Raw genomic sequence first — 12114 nt, 5'->3', positions numbered from 1 at the left:
CTGGCTCCTGGCTTTGGATCGGCACAGCTCCATCTGTTGTGGCCAACTGGGGAGTAAACCATTGGATGGAAGACCTCTCTCTCTCGCTCTCTGCCTCTCCTCTTTCTATGTGGCTCTGATTTCAAATAAAAAATAAATCTTTAAAAAATATTCAACTATATAAAAAAAATCAGACATGAAGCAAGTTGAGCCCACAAGAAAAAGTGATCTTTCCCTAGAGTCAAAATTAACATTATTTCCTCCTTGAATGCAACTCAAGAGCTCCAGAACTTCTGAAGGGCTTAGAGTCCCAGAAGACAGCAGCACTGACACGCAACCACAGATCACTCGAAGTCTTAGCAGCGTCATGGCACACACCAAGCCATGCCACGGTGAGACACAGGCCAGCACTCACAAGTCTGCACTGTGGAGGATTTCTTCAGAGAACGAAGCAGAGCTGGATGGAAACTCAAAGATCATGTCTCATGTAAGCATCCACATTGCTTTATAAACGCCCAACGGTGAGATTAAGACAGCACTTGGGGCCGGCACCATGGCACAGCGGGTAAACCCACCACCTGCAGTGCTGGCATCCCCTGTGGGCGCCAGTTCAAGTCCTAGCTGCTCCACTTCCAATCCCACTCTCTGCTATAGATTAAGAAAGCATTTTGGGGCAGGCACTGTGGCACAGCGGGTAAACCCACCACCTGCAGTGCCAGCATCCCCGATGCGCGCCGGTTCAAGTCCCAGCTGCTCCACTTCCAATCTCACTCTCTGCTATGGCCTTGGAGAAAGCAGTAGAAGATGGTCTAACTCCTTGGGCTCCTGCACCTATGTGGGAGACCCAGAAGAAGGTCCTGGCTCCTGGCTTCAGATCAGCCCTGCTCCAGCCATTGCAGCCAACTGGAGAGTGAACTAGCTGATGGAAGACCTCTCTTTCTCTCTCTCTCTCTCTCTCTCTCTCTATGCCTTCTCTCTGTGTGTAACTCTGTCTTTCAAATGAATAAATAAATCTTTTTAAAAAAATCATTTTGATTTAAATGTTAAAATAAGTTATGCAGAAAAAGCATGTAAAGATTAATTTAAAGCTGAGTTAACAAAGTTATCAAATAACAGCAAAATAAAGCAAATCAAACAAGGAATTTCTGCTCCGGAGCACACAGTGAAACACTCTGATGAACGTTATGGGAGTTAGAACAGCACAAGGTAACCTCACCATGCTAAAGGGTAGCTGTCCACGTGGCCGTAAACCCCACCACGCTATGGTGTAGTAGTCCACGTGGCCGTGAACCCCACCACGCTATGGGGTAGTAGTCCACGTGGCCGTGAACCCCACCACGCTATGGGGTAGTAGTCCACGTGGCCGTGAACCCCACCATGCTATGGTGTAGCAGTCCATGTGGCCGTGAACCCCACCACGCCATGGTGTAGTAGTCCATGTGGCCGTGAACCCCACCACGCTATGGTGTAGTAGTCCATGTAGCCGTGAACCCCACCACGCCACGGTGTAGTAGTCCATGTGGCCATGAATCCCACCACGCTATGGTGTAGTAGTCCACGTGGCCGAGAACCCCACCACGCTATGGTGTAGTAGTCCATGTCTGTGAACCCCACCACGCTATGGTGTAGTAGTCCATGTGGCCGTGAACCCCACCACGCCACGGTGTAGTAGTCCCTGTGGCCGTGAACCCCACCACGCCACGGTGTAGTAGTCCATGTGGCCGTGAACCCCACCACGCTATGGTGTAGTAGTCCATGTAGCCGTGAACCCCACCACGCTACAGTGCAGCGTCCATGTCCACGTCTGTGAACCCCACCACGCTATGGTGTAGCAGTCCCTGTGGCCGTGAACCCCACCACGCTACAGTGCAGCGTCCATGTCCACGTGGCCTGGTGAGGCGCTCAACTGGAGAAGGCATTTGTCTTACCTGCCTCTGAAGCTGCGGTCTCCTGGCGGGGCTCACTATGTAGCCCAGACACTCCGGGGTCTAACATCTTAGCTGAAATTGTATCCTCCTGCCTTCCTAACATAAAACAGTTAGCAACAGATTAAACGGAGCAAGACTTTGCGGTTGGGCTGCTTCAGTTAGGATTTACAGAGCTATGACAAGGTCCCAGGTCAGTGGGTCTCCTGACTCTTGGAGGAGTCCCACAAGACGCCCTGTCACCTCCCCAGGGCTTCCTCCCCACGTCCCCGCCAGCTCACTGGCCTTCTGTCCTCCTTGCTGGACCCTGCCCCGCCCCACTCGACCCCGGGCAGCCCCGAGCTCACCACCTCCTAAGAACTGTCAAGGCAGCGTTTCCCTCAGTGTCTCCACCTCCCTCCCCGACCCCAGGCCGACACCGCTCTCCTCTACTTGGTTTCACAGACGTCTCAAACTCAAGGTGGCCAGAACAGAATTCCCAACTCTATCCACCTGTCCCACGAGCGAGCCTCTCCCCAGCCCCTCCCAGACACAGCGCACCCCTGATTCCTCCCCTCTCACAGGGGACATCAAATCCACCGGCACAGCCATGTGCCACCATGGGCGTCGGCTGAGCCGGTACTGAGCCCTCTGGACATCACAACAGTTCCTCGCCGCCCTTGGGCCTACAACAGTTCACAATCCCGCGTGAACCTCCACAGCTTGTGCCCACCACAATCCCGTGTGAACCTCCATGGCTTGTGCTCACGCTTCCCACACGGCCTTGGGGGGAGCCCCTTTGCCCCTGCCTGCCCAGCCGCACTTCCTGCCACACACACACACACACACACACACAAGGAAGCCTGTCCCTGGCTCGGGGTCTCTGTACCTCCAGGTCTCCCTGCACCTGTCAGCTCTTGGTCCCGGTGTCCCCTTCAGAGGGACCCTCCCCACCCACGCCCCTCATCCCTGCTTCTTGGGACTTCGCTTTCCTTCAGAACACTCCTCACTATGTAACGCGCATCTTCACACCCCGCGCTCTCCATCAGCATGGGCATCTGCAGAGCTCAGAACGGAAGGTGCACACGGACACTCAGCTGAGGCCAACAGCGCAGGACGCCCGAGCCTGGCTGGGGCAGTCCTAAAGCTCCGTCTGGAGGGGCCCACGTGTCCCCCTGCCCCTGCTCCTCTCCGGCCAGAGGACAGGGCTCCAGAGCTCAAGCAGGCCACACGGTGGAGCTCCACTGCTCAGTGACTGCTGGAAGCAAGGACCAGGCAGAGAAAGGTTTCAGCTCAGTCACCGCCAGCCTACTCTGAGCCCGACCACACTGCTCCCTGGAACGTCCCTCGTCAGCTTTGCTGGGGGAGGAGAAGCCTGTGTTCACGGGTTCTAGAATCCTTTCTTCCTGACACCAAATTGCACAATGAAAATACGTATCAAGTGTAGCTTGTAACGCTGCGCAGTCATGAAGTTAAGATGCACCCAGCAGGGCCAGCATCCCACATGAGCACCGGCTCAAGCCTTGGCTGCTCCACGCCCGACCCAGCTCCTGGTCACTGCACCTGGGAGACAGCAGGAGATGGTCCAAGTGCCTGAGCCCCTGGCACCCAAGTGAGAGACCTGACTGGAGTTCCAGCCTCCTGGCTTCAGCCTGGCCCAGACCTGGCCACTGCAGCCACTTGAGGAGTGAACCAGTGGACGGAAAATCTCTCTCACTGTGTCTCTCCCTAACTCTGCCTCTTTTTTAGAAAAAATAATAAAAGGTGCTCAGTAACGAAACGTGATCAATTCTGCTGCAACGCACAACTCAGAGGGTCATTCTCACGCAGAATGTTCCCGGGTTCCACAGGAACTCAAGCGTGGCTCTCAGGACACCCAGTGCATCATGGGACAGTCCCACACTCTACAGTAAGCGAGGCTCATCCCCTGAACACACACAGGGGTCCCCTGTCCCTGGCACTCTGAGCACTGGGCATCTGTGCAGATGCTGACCTGCCAGAGAGAGCCGTTTGTGTGGGGCACCAGCTTTGCTGGGGAACCCATGTGAGGTCAGCGCCCAGCCAGCTAGCAAGAAGGAAGTCCACCAAGTGGCTACCAACTCAGGAAAGCTTGAGGCCATGAAGCCTGCACATCTCTGATAGTAAAAACCCTTAAAGGGCTGGGCCTGGTGGCACAATGGTTAGGTCACTGCTTGGGACAGCCACGTTCCATGAGTACCGGCTCGAGTCCCAGCTCCTTTATTTCCAAAATCCAGCTTCCTGCCAATGCACCTGGGAGGCAGCCAATGATGGCCCAAGTGCCCGGATCCCTGCTCCCCACGTGGGAGGCCTGGGCAGAGTTCTGGTCCCCGGTTTTGGCCTGCCCCGCCTGGCTGACATGAGCACATGGGGAATGAAGCAGCACGTGGAAGATCTCTCTATCGTTCTTGCTATCTCTCTGTCCCTCTAAATCATTTTCCCAAAAAATCCCTTTGAGATCTTATAAAAAGCTCCCCAGCAGACACAGAGGCAAACCTCCAGAGCAGCCAGAGACGAACAGGTGACAGGAGCACTTAGAAAACCCCACGCAACCGCCAGGCCCGCGGAGTACGACTCAGCAACAAGCTGGACTCAATATACAGCGACAAAAACCAATAAAGCATCTACATGCCAACAATACGCATTACAAAATAAAGAGGAAAAGAAAAATACCACTTTCCAAAAGACTAAACACAAACTGTGGAGCAGTCACCCTGACAGACACAAGCCGCAGCCCCCGGGAGTGGCGAGATGCCTTTACAAACCTGAAGTGAGGAAGCCAATTTCTCAAACTAACAAAGCACACATTTAACACAAGTTCAATTAAATCCTGAGAACACGGGGCCAGGGCACAGAAGGTTACATCTGCCACCGGCAACGCCAGCAGCCCACATCAGAGTGCCAGCTCAAGTCCTGGTGGCTCCACTTCCAATCCGGCTCTCTGGAAAGCAGCAGAAGATGTTCCAATATCTGGGTCCCCACCACCCACGTGGGAGACCCCGATGGTGTGGCCAGTTCCCAGCTTTGACCTGGTTTGGCCCCAACCATCGTGGCCATTTGGGGAGTGAACCAGTGGGTGGAAGATTGATCTGCCTTGTTTATCCTGCTGTGAGTGGACTCTGAGTTGGGAATGATTTTAAAATTCATCTGGGAGAATATTCTATTAAATAAAATGGCTTAAAATTTTTTTTGAAAAGAACAATGATAGGAGTAGTAAACAGAAAACAGAAGTAAAAATAAACAACAGTTCCCAGACCACAAAGGGCCTCACAGAGCAGGAAGGAAGGAGACGATGACTTGGTAAAACACAATAATTCTTCATCTCTCAAATCCTGGACAAATTATCACAAAAGAATTAGCAGCTTCAAGTACATAAAAATCAAACATGCAGGCAACTCAGAAACCAAACCAAATATAATTAGCAGAAATGAACTGAAAAAAACAGAGAAACCAGCCCTCATCTTAAAACTGGCAGCCACACTGTACAGGGAGCGTGTGCAAATTAAGAACACAGAGACCCCAGACAGAGGCACGCAGGAGTCAGCCAAGAAAGGACGGGCCAGGGAAGCCAATGAAGACCAAGAAGACACGCGAGCAAATGCGCAGTCTCCCCAGTGTTTAAATGTTTCATGTCTCCTCTCTGGAGGTGCGAGACAGAGGGACAGCCGGTGGCCGCAAGCTCCCAGGCCCGCCCTGGGCCCCACAGGGCAGGGGCTTCTGGCACACTCACGGTGAGCTCAGCACGTGTGGTTCATGGCAGCCACCACCTGCTTGCACACAGGGAGGGAGAGGAGGACTTTCCAGAAGCCACCCCACTCAAACATCACTCACGTCGGCCTCCACAGCAGCGGCTCCACAGCACGGCCCGCACCTGCCCGCGCGCTCAGGCTGTGTCCGCAGCCTCTCTCGTCCACTGGCCCGAGGGGCTCCTCGCGCAGACCCCGGCCAGGGCTCCCAGCCATGCTTTCTGTTTTCAGTGCAGAAACACCATCTGCCTAGCAACTCCCCACATCAGCCTGCACTGGATGGACCACAGCCTGCCGCTGCTGCAGATGGGGGCCAAGGAACCCCGCGCGGCTCATCGGGGCTTCTGGACCATGAAACTGGGCCCCACCTTCTCTAACCACCCACGTTTCCAGCAAAGAGGGCTGACTCCGCCCCAGTGTTGTGAGCACGCACGTGCGTGTGAGTCACAAACCCCCGTGATTCCCACCGTGACGTCACCGCTCCTTCCCAGACGTGGCCGATGCGTTCCCCAGCCAGACTGTGACAGAGGCAGAGCCGGACATATTTCCAGCTTCTCACACGAGCAGAGCAAGCCAAGCCTACCTTCCACTGAACTTCTGCATCGCCGTTTCGACAGCTTTGATGTCAACGACTTGGGTGCTCGAGTGGAAACCTCAGTCTTAAAGAAAAGAGAATGAAAGGTAATCAACGGACGGTTACACAGTGAGCCCAGAGCAGCCTGAAACACAGCCACAGCGTCCCCCGGCCTCCGACGGGGACTGGGGCCCACGGTGCAGGGAGGCACTCCAGGCCGAGTGGGACCCCTCCCCGATCTCTCTGCAGAGCCCTGCGGCCCCGCTCTCCGAAGCTCCAGGCCAGTGGGACCCCTCCCCCATCTCTCTGCAGAGCCCTGCGGGCCCCGCTCTCCGAAGCTCCAGGCCAGTGGGACCCCTCCCCCATCTCTCTGCAGAGCCCTGCGGCCCGCTCTCGAGCCCCAGCACCGTGCCCTGCAGGTGCAGGAGCACTTCGCCTCACAGGGACATGGCGACAGAGCCAGGCGGTGTGCTGGTGTGAACACCGGGAGGGGACTTCCCCAAACCACGATGGCACAATAACCTCACAGGACCACTGCAGGACATGCAGTCTGTCCCTGGGCAAATCCCATTAAAGGGTCCCGTGGCTGTCACACTGTTCCAATACATCTGCAAACGGCTCTCACAGGAAGAGTTCAAACAGCGTGCGTACAGCCCCTGACGGAGAAGACAGCAGTAACCCAGCGGGCCGGCAGACAATCGGCCTTCTGTTTCGGCAGCCGGTGACCCCTACACCACTGCCGGTCCAACACAGAGAAGTGGACCTAGGAGGTCGGGCGCCCCCGCGGCCGGGCCAGCACACAGCACACCCCTCACCACAGCCCCCTTCTCCCCCCTCCCCCCGTGCTGCCCTTCTTGAAGGTCTACCTCTGTTTCGGCTTTGGGGTCTTTAGAAGATCCGTCTGACAACTTTTTAGATATTTCCCCAGAGCTTGCTGACTACAAAACAAAATCACATGTTAGAATTATTCACATCTGTAACATCTGAAAATGCTTCAAGGTTTTTTTTGTTTTGTTTTTTTCTTTTTGAAAGGCAGAGGTACAGAGAGAGGAAGAGATGGATTAGTGCACTCCCAAAATGGCCACAACAGCCAGGGCCAGGCCAGGAGCTTCTTCCAGGTCTCTCACGCAGGTGCAGGGGCCCAAACACTTGGGCCGTCTTCCACTGCTTTTCCAGGGCATTAGGAGCTGGATCGGAAGTGGAGCAGCCGGGTCTTGAACTGGTACCCACACAGAATGCCGGCTTCACAGGCAGTGGCTTTACCTGCCACGCCACAGCGCCGACCTCGCTCACTGGCCCACAGCGAGGTCCTTCCCCCACACAGCAGCACATCACTGCTCCAGCTGACACTCTGCTGCTGCTGCTGCCTCCAGGGTCCCCACAGGGCGGACTTCATCCCAGTCAGGCAGAGCAGGTGGACAAGGACCAAGAACACTCCCGCCTCCTGGGAGACCATCTGGAACACAGAACTCCACATGGGGCCAAACTCACTGGGAACACAACCCCGGTGATACACAGAGATGGAGTGAGGCGTGCAGTGCACAGCACACCCAACACCCCCAGGAAAATTGTCCCTGTGCTCACAGGGCCCGCTAGGATGGAGCGCCCCTGCTGTCCTGGGCCCGCTAGGATGGAGCGCCCCTCCTGTCCTGGGCCGGCTAGGATGGAGCGCCCCTCCTGTCCTGGGCCGGCTAGGATGGAGCGCCCCTCCTGTCCTGGGCCGGCTAGGATGGAGCGCCCCTGCTGTCCTGGGCCGGCTAGGAGGGAGCGCCCCTCCTGTCCTGGGCCGGCTAGGATGGAGCGCCCCTCCTGTCCTGGGCCCGCTAGGATGGAGCGCCCCTCCTGTCCTGGGCCGGCTAGGATGGAGCGCCCCTCCTGTCCTGGGCCGGCTAGGATGAGCGCCCCTCCTGTCCTGGGCCCGCTAGGATGGAGCGCCCCTCCTGTCCTGGGCCGGCTAGGATGGAGCGCCCCTCCTGTCCTGGGCCCGCTAGGATGGAGCGCCCCTCCTGTCCTGGGCCGGCTAGGATGAGCGCCCCTCCTGTCCTGGGCCGGCTAGGATGGAGCGTCCCTCCTGTCCTGGGCCGGCTAGGATGGAGCGCCCCTCCTGTCCTGGGCCCGCTAGGATGGAGCGCCCCTCCTGTCCTGGGCCAGCTAGGATGAGCGCCCCTCCTGTCCTGGGCCGGCTAGGATGAGCGCCCCTCCTGTCCTGGGCCGGCTAGGAGGGAGCGCCCCTCCTGTCCTGGGCCGGCTAGGATGGAGCGCCCCTCCTGTCCTGGGCCGGCTAGGATGGAGCGCCCCTCCTGTCCTGGGCCGGCTAGGATGGAGCGCCCCTCCTGTCCTGGGCCCGCTAGGATGGAGCGCCCCTCCTGTCCTGGGCCGGCTAGGATGAGCGCCCCTCCTGTCCTGGGCCGGCTAGGATGAGCGCCCCTCCTGTCCTGGGCCGGCTAGGAGGGAGCGCCCCTCCTGTCCTGGGCCGGCTAGGAGGGAGCGCCCCTCTTGTCCTGCGCTCACAGGGAAACATTAGATTATGTACTGGGATTGGCTGATTCTTTTTACACAAACGCTTCAGACTGTAAGTCAGGAAAGGACTCTCATACATACGTGAAATCCATCAATGCCAACTCACACCTTAAACCAAGTCTCTAAGAAAACATCCTGGGGCTGGTGTTGTGGTGTAGCAGTTAAAGCTGGCACCTGAGACGCCAGCATCCTTTATGGGTGCCAATTCGAGTCCGATCCAACGGCCTGGGAAAGCAGCAGAAGATGCCCCAAGTGCTTGGGCCCCTGCCACCCACATGGGAGACCCAGAAGAAGCTCCTGGCTCCTGGCTTTGGCCTGGCCCAGTCCTGGCCATTGTGGCCATCTGGGGAGTGAACCAGCAGATGCAAGATCTCTTGATCTCTCTCCCTATCTCTCTCTCTCTCCCTCTCTCTCTGTAATTCTGAGTTTCAAATAAATGAATAAAATCTTTTAAAAATAAACTCATGATTATAAACAGAACAGATTATCAACAAATTTTCCTCCGTAAGGTCTAAAAAGCAAAGAACACCTATTCAATGTTTCCTTGTTAAAGACGAGCACACAGATTGTATCAGCAGGAATTACCCGGCTGTAGGTCAGGCACCACGCACCTGTTCCCCAGATCTTTGACACCTTCGGCTGCTCTGTCGAGGGCGGGGACGTGCAGATGGGCTCCGTGCCACCCTCTACCCCACCACTCCACCTCCTCAGAACAGCTCCTCATCCTCTCTTCCAGACAGGGAAGTGACCACAGCAGAGTGTGGGTCAGAACTTGGTCTGCTGCCTCCCCAGGTGGGGGCAGAGACCCCCAGAGCTGAGCTGACATGACACTCGCACTGGGGCTCTGGGAGGGTCTCACAGCCCCTCACACCTGCACAGTGCTCGCTCTGTGCCACTTCAGATGCACAGCTCTGTGCAGAGCCCCAGCCGGAGTCACCAGGAGAGACAGAAACCCAACTTCCGTGCTGAATGGAAACAGTCACTGTGCCACGTCTCAAATATCTTCCAACACAACCATCCCTGCTGCGTAGTCTAACACATTCCCAGACACCAGCCAGTAAGACGTTCTCCTTGGAACCTTAACCAGAACACAAGTCACAGCCTCGGCAACTTCAGTGACGGTGAAGGTAGCACGGAGCCCGGCAGCGGGCCCCGGAGCCCATCGGGGCTGTCTGAGTCGGCGTCTCGGGGCTCTCCGGAGAGGCGAAGGGCAAGGGGTCTCTGTGACGTCCAGAACTCACCCGCAGAGCAGGCTTTCGCCACGCGTCCCGGGGGGAGCGCGCTCCCAGCACGTGCACGAGCAGAAAGACACAGCCTGAGGCTCCCAGCACAGCACTACACGCCGCCACTGGCAAAGTTACGGCAGTCTGTGCACACGGCACCCCCCTCACTGTGACCCACAGACCCCCCAGAGAAGGCCTGCTGACGGGATTCCCACGGGGTCAGCCCCCAGACACAGCTGAGACACCAGGCAGGAGAGGGCCTCGGTCAGCTCCCGCCTTGCCCTTGGCCCACCTGCACCACAGATCTCAAACCCTTCCTCCATTCTAGCCAGGGGAGCCCAGGGGCACCACCGCCCTCCCACGAGGCCTGATGAGGCCGTGTCCCTGCCCGAGTGGGCGTCTGAGAAAACAGCCCTGACGCTCATGGTGCTTCAAGTCACTCATGAAAACAGACTTAAAGATACATCTATTTAGGGACCAAAAATTCTGAGAGTATCTTTTAATTGCGTTTTTCCATGAAACGTTTGAATTCCTCTCATAAAGCCTGCGTGTCTGGAAAACACGGCTGGAAACCCAAAGGACCTTCTAGGCAAACCTGAATGTACTGGAAAATCTAGCGAAGTAAGAACTAGCGTAGACGGACGCACTTCTCTGCTGACGCCGCAAAGCCTTCCCAGATAATCCCTGGAGAGCTCAGTGACAGCCGTGCTCCCAGCGACAGCAGGCACACACGGAGACCAGGAGTCACCGCGGCTCACACAGCTAACGTGCACGCTGCTCGCGGCCTGTGGACAAACTCCCAGGGGCTAGACGCAGGACGAACACGGGGTGCCGCGGGCAAACGACCTCAAACTCAGAAAAATGTGGCTCTGTCTACACGTCTGGTAGACGATCACCGAACTCTAAACTGCGAGCACTGGAGGACTTCCTCCTCCAAGAACCGCCCAGTCCCCCGGGATGGACCTTCCAAACACACATCTCACAGACCGCTACCAACCGGCCACCTCCACCCAGCGCTTCCTGATCCAAAAGTGTTCTTGACCCGTCGACCTTACCCCTCCCGTTCGCTTGTCGGGGAGTGTCTGTACTGGCCCCTGCTGGTCAGCAGCCAGCCTCGGACTTGAGACTCAGAAAAAGCTTACTGACTGATGCCTTAATAAAACGATTAGACAACCACCAGCCGGGGACAGAGACAACAACACTGGCAAGAACCCGCACGTCTGCACTTCCGTCGGAGGTCATGACTGCCACGTTCCCAGCTGGTGAAACTGAACACCAGCTCCCCAGCACCGGGCCAAGACGCACTGCAGAGGACACGGCAGAGCTCAGTGAGGGGCTCCAGCAGATCTCACCTTTTTCTCCAGTTTATCCTGCTCTCTGCTCTTCTCCCGGTTGGGGTCCCTGGAGTGCTCCCCGTTCCTCACCCTCCGCTGGTCCCTGTCCTTCCCCTTGTCCCGGTCGTGCTCCCGGTCCCTGCCCCGGAGTCTCTCCTTCTCCCTCGCTGCCTCGCTCCTCCGCGCCCTGGCCCTGGCCTTCTCTCTCTCCCCGTCTCGGCGCCCGTCTCTCTCGGGCTCTCTGGGCTTCTCCTGGTCCCTGTCCTTTTCCCTCGGCTTGCTGTCTTCTTTCAACTCTTCTTTCTGTTTTTGATCTCTGCTTCTGCTTCTCTCTTTTATTTCAGAGTTTCTTCTGTCCTAAAAAAGAACACAGATCTCATTTACGAGGCTTTCCCTAAACCACAGAGAGGCGATTTTACTTCCAAGGTGTGCGACTCGCGACTCACCTCTTTCTCCTTGTGGCCTCTGGGCTCCTCTTCTCTCACATGCTTATTGTCCGACTCCTGAGGCCGTGAGGTCAGGGAGACCCTTCCCTTCACATCCCCCTTCTCTCCAGACAGAACTCTCTTCACTGCGTCCTCACTGGAGAGCTGGTGTGTCCATGTCAGAAAACAAAAGGGGAAATGAGCACATGTAGCAAGTGAGAGGCTCGGCATTCACGGAGAGCTCGATGAAGAGGCGTCTGCCTCCACGGGCACTAACAGGGTAACTCGTGAAAGGAAATAGCCAAAGCACAGCACCTCTCAGGACCTCTGCCAGTCCTGACAGCTAATGAGCCATGGCTTCATGTACGTGGACAAGTGCCCCCCAGAAGGA

The 12114-nt window shown here is 56.8% G+C and overlaps 1 protein-coding gene across 2 annotated transcripts in view; it reads right to left on the bottom strand.

Moving 5' to 3' along the window:
- The window catches only part of TRAF3IP1 (TRAF3 interacting protein 1), a 59638-nt gene that overhangs the window by 36055 nt on the left and 11469 nt on the right, over positions 1–12114 (bottom strand). The window contains exons 4-8 of one of the 2 annotated variants that reach the window (XM_062193889.1): positions 11745–11888; positions 11317–11655; positions 7088–7159; positions 6231–6306; positions 1908–2003 (exon numbers count right to left, since the gene is read on the bottom strand). In XM_062193889.1, the coding sequence (XP_062049873.1) occupies positions 1908–2003; positions 6231–6306; positions 7088–7159; positions 11317–11655; positions 11745–11888 (727 nt within the window). The remainder of the gene's footprint in view (positions 1–1907; positions 2004–6230; positions 6307–7087; positions 7160–11316; positions 11656–11744; positions 11889–12114) is intronic. The other variant, XM_062193898.1, reaches the window with a different exon arrangement.

Source organism: Lepus europaeus, chromosome 1 (assembly GCF_033115175.1).
Source record: "Lepus europaeus isolate LE1 chromosome 1, mLepTim1.pri, whole genome shotgun sequence".
Lineage (NCBI taxonomy): Eukaryota > Metazoa > Chordata > Mammalia > Lagomorpha > Leporidae > Lepus > Lepus europaeus.
This window is presented reverse-complemented; position numbering and strand designations above follow the sequence as displayed.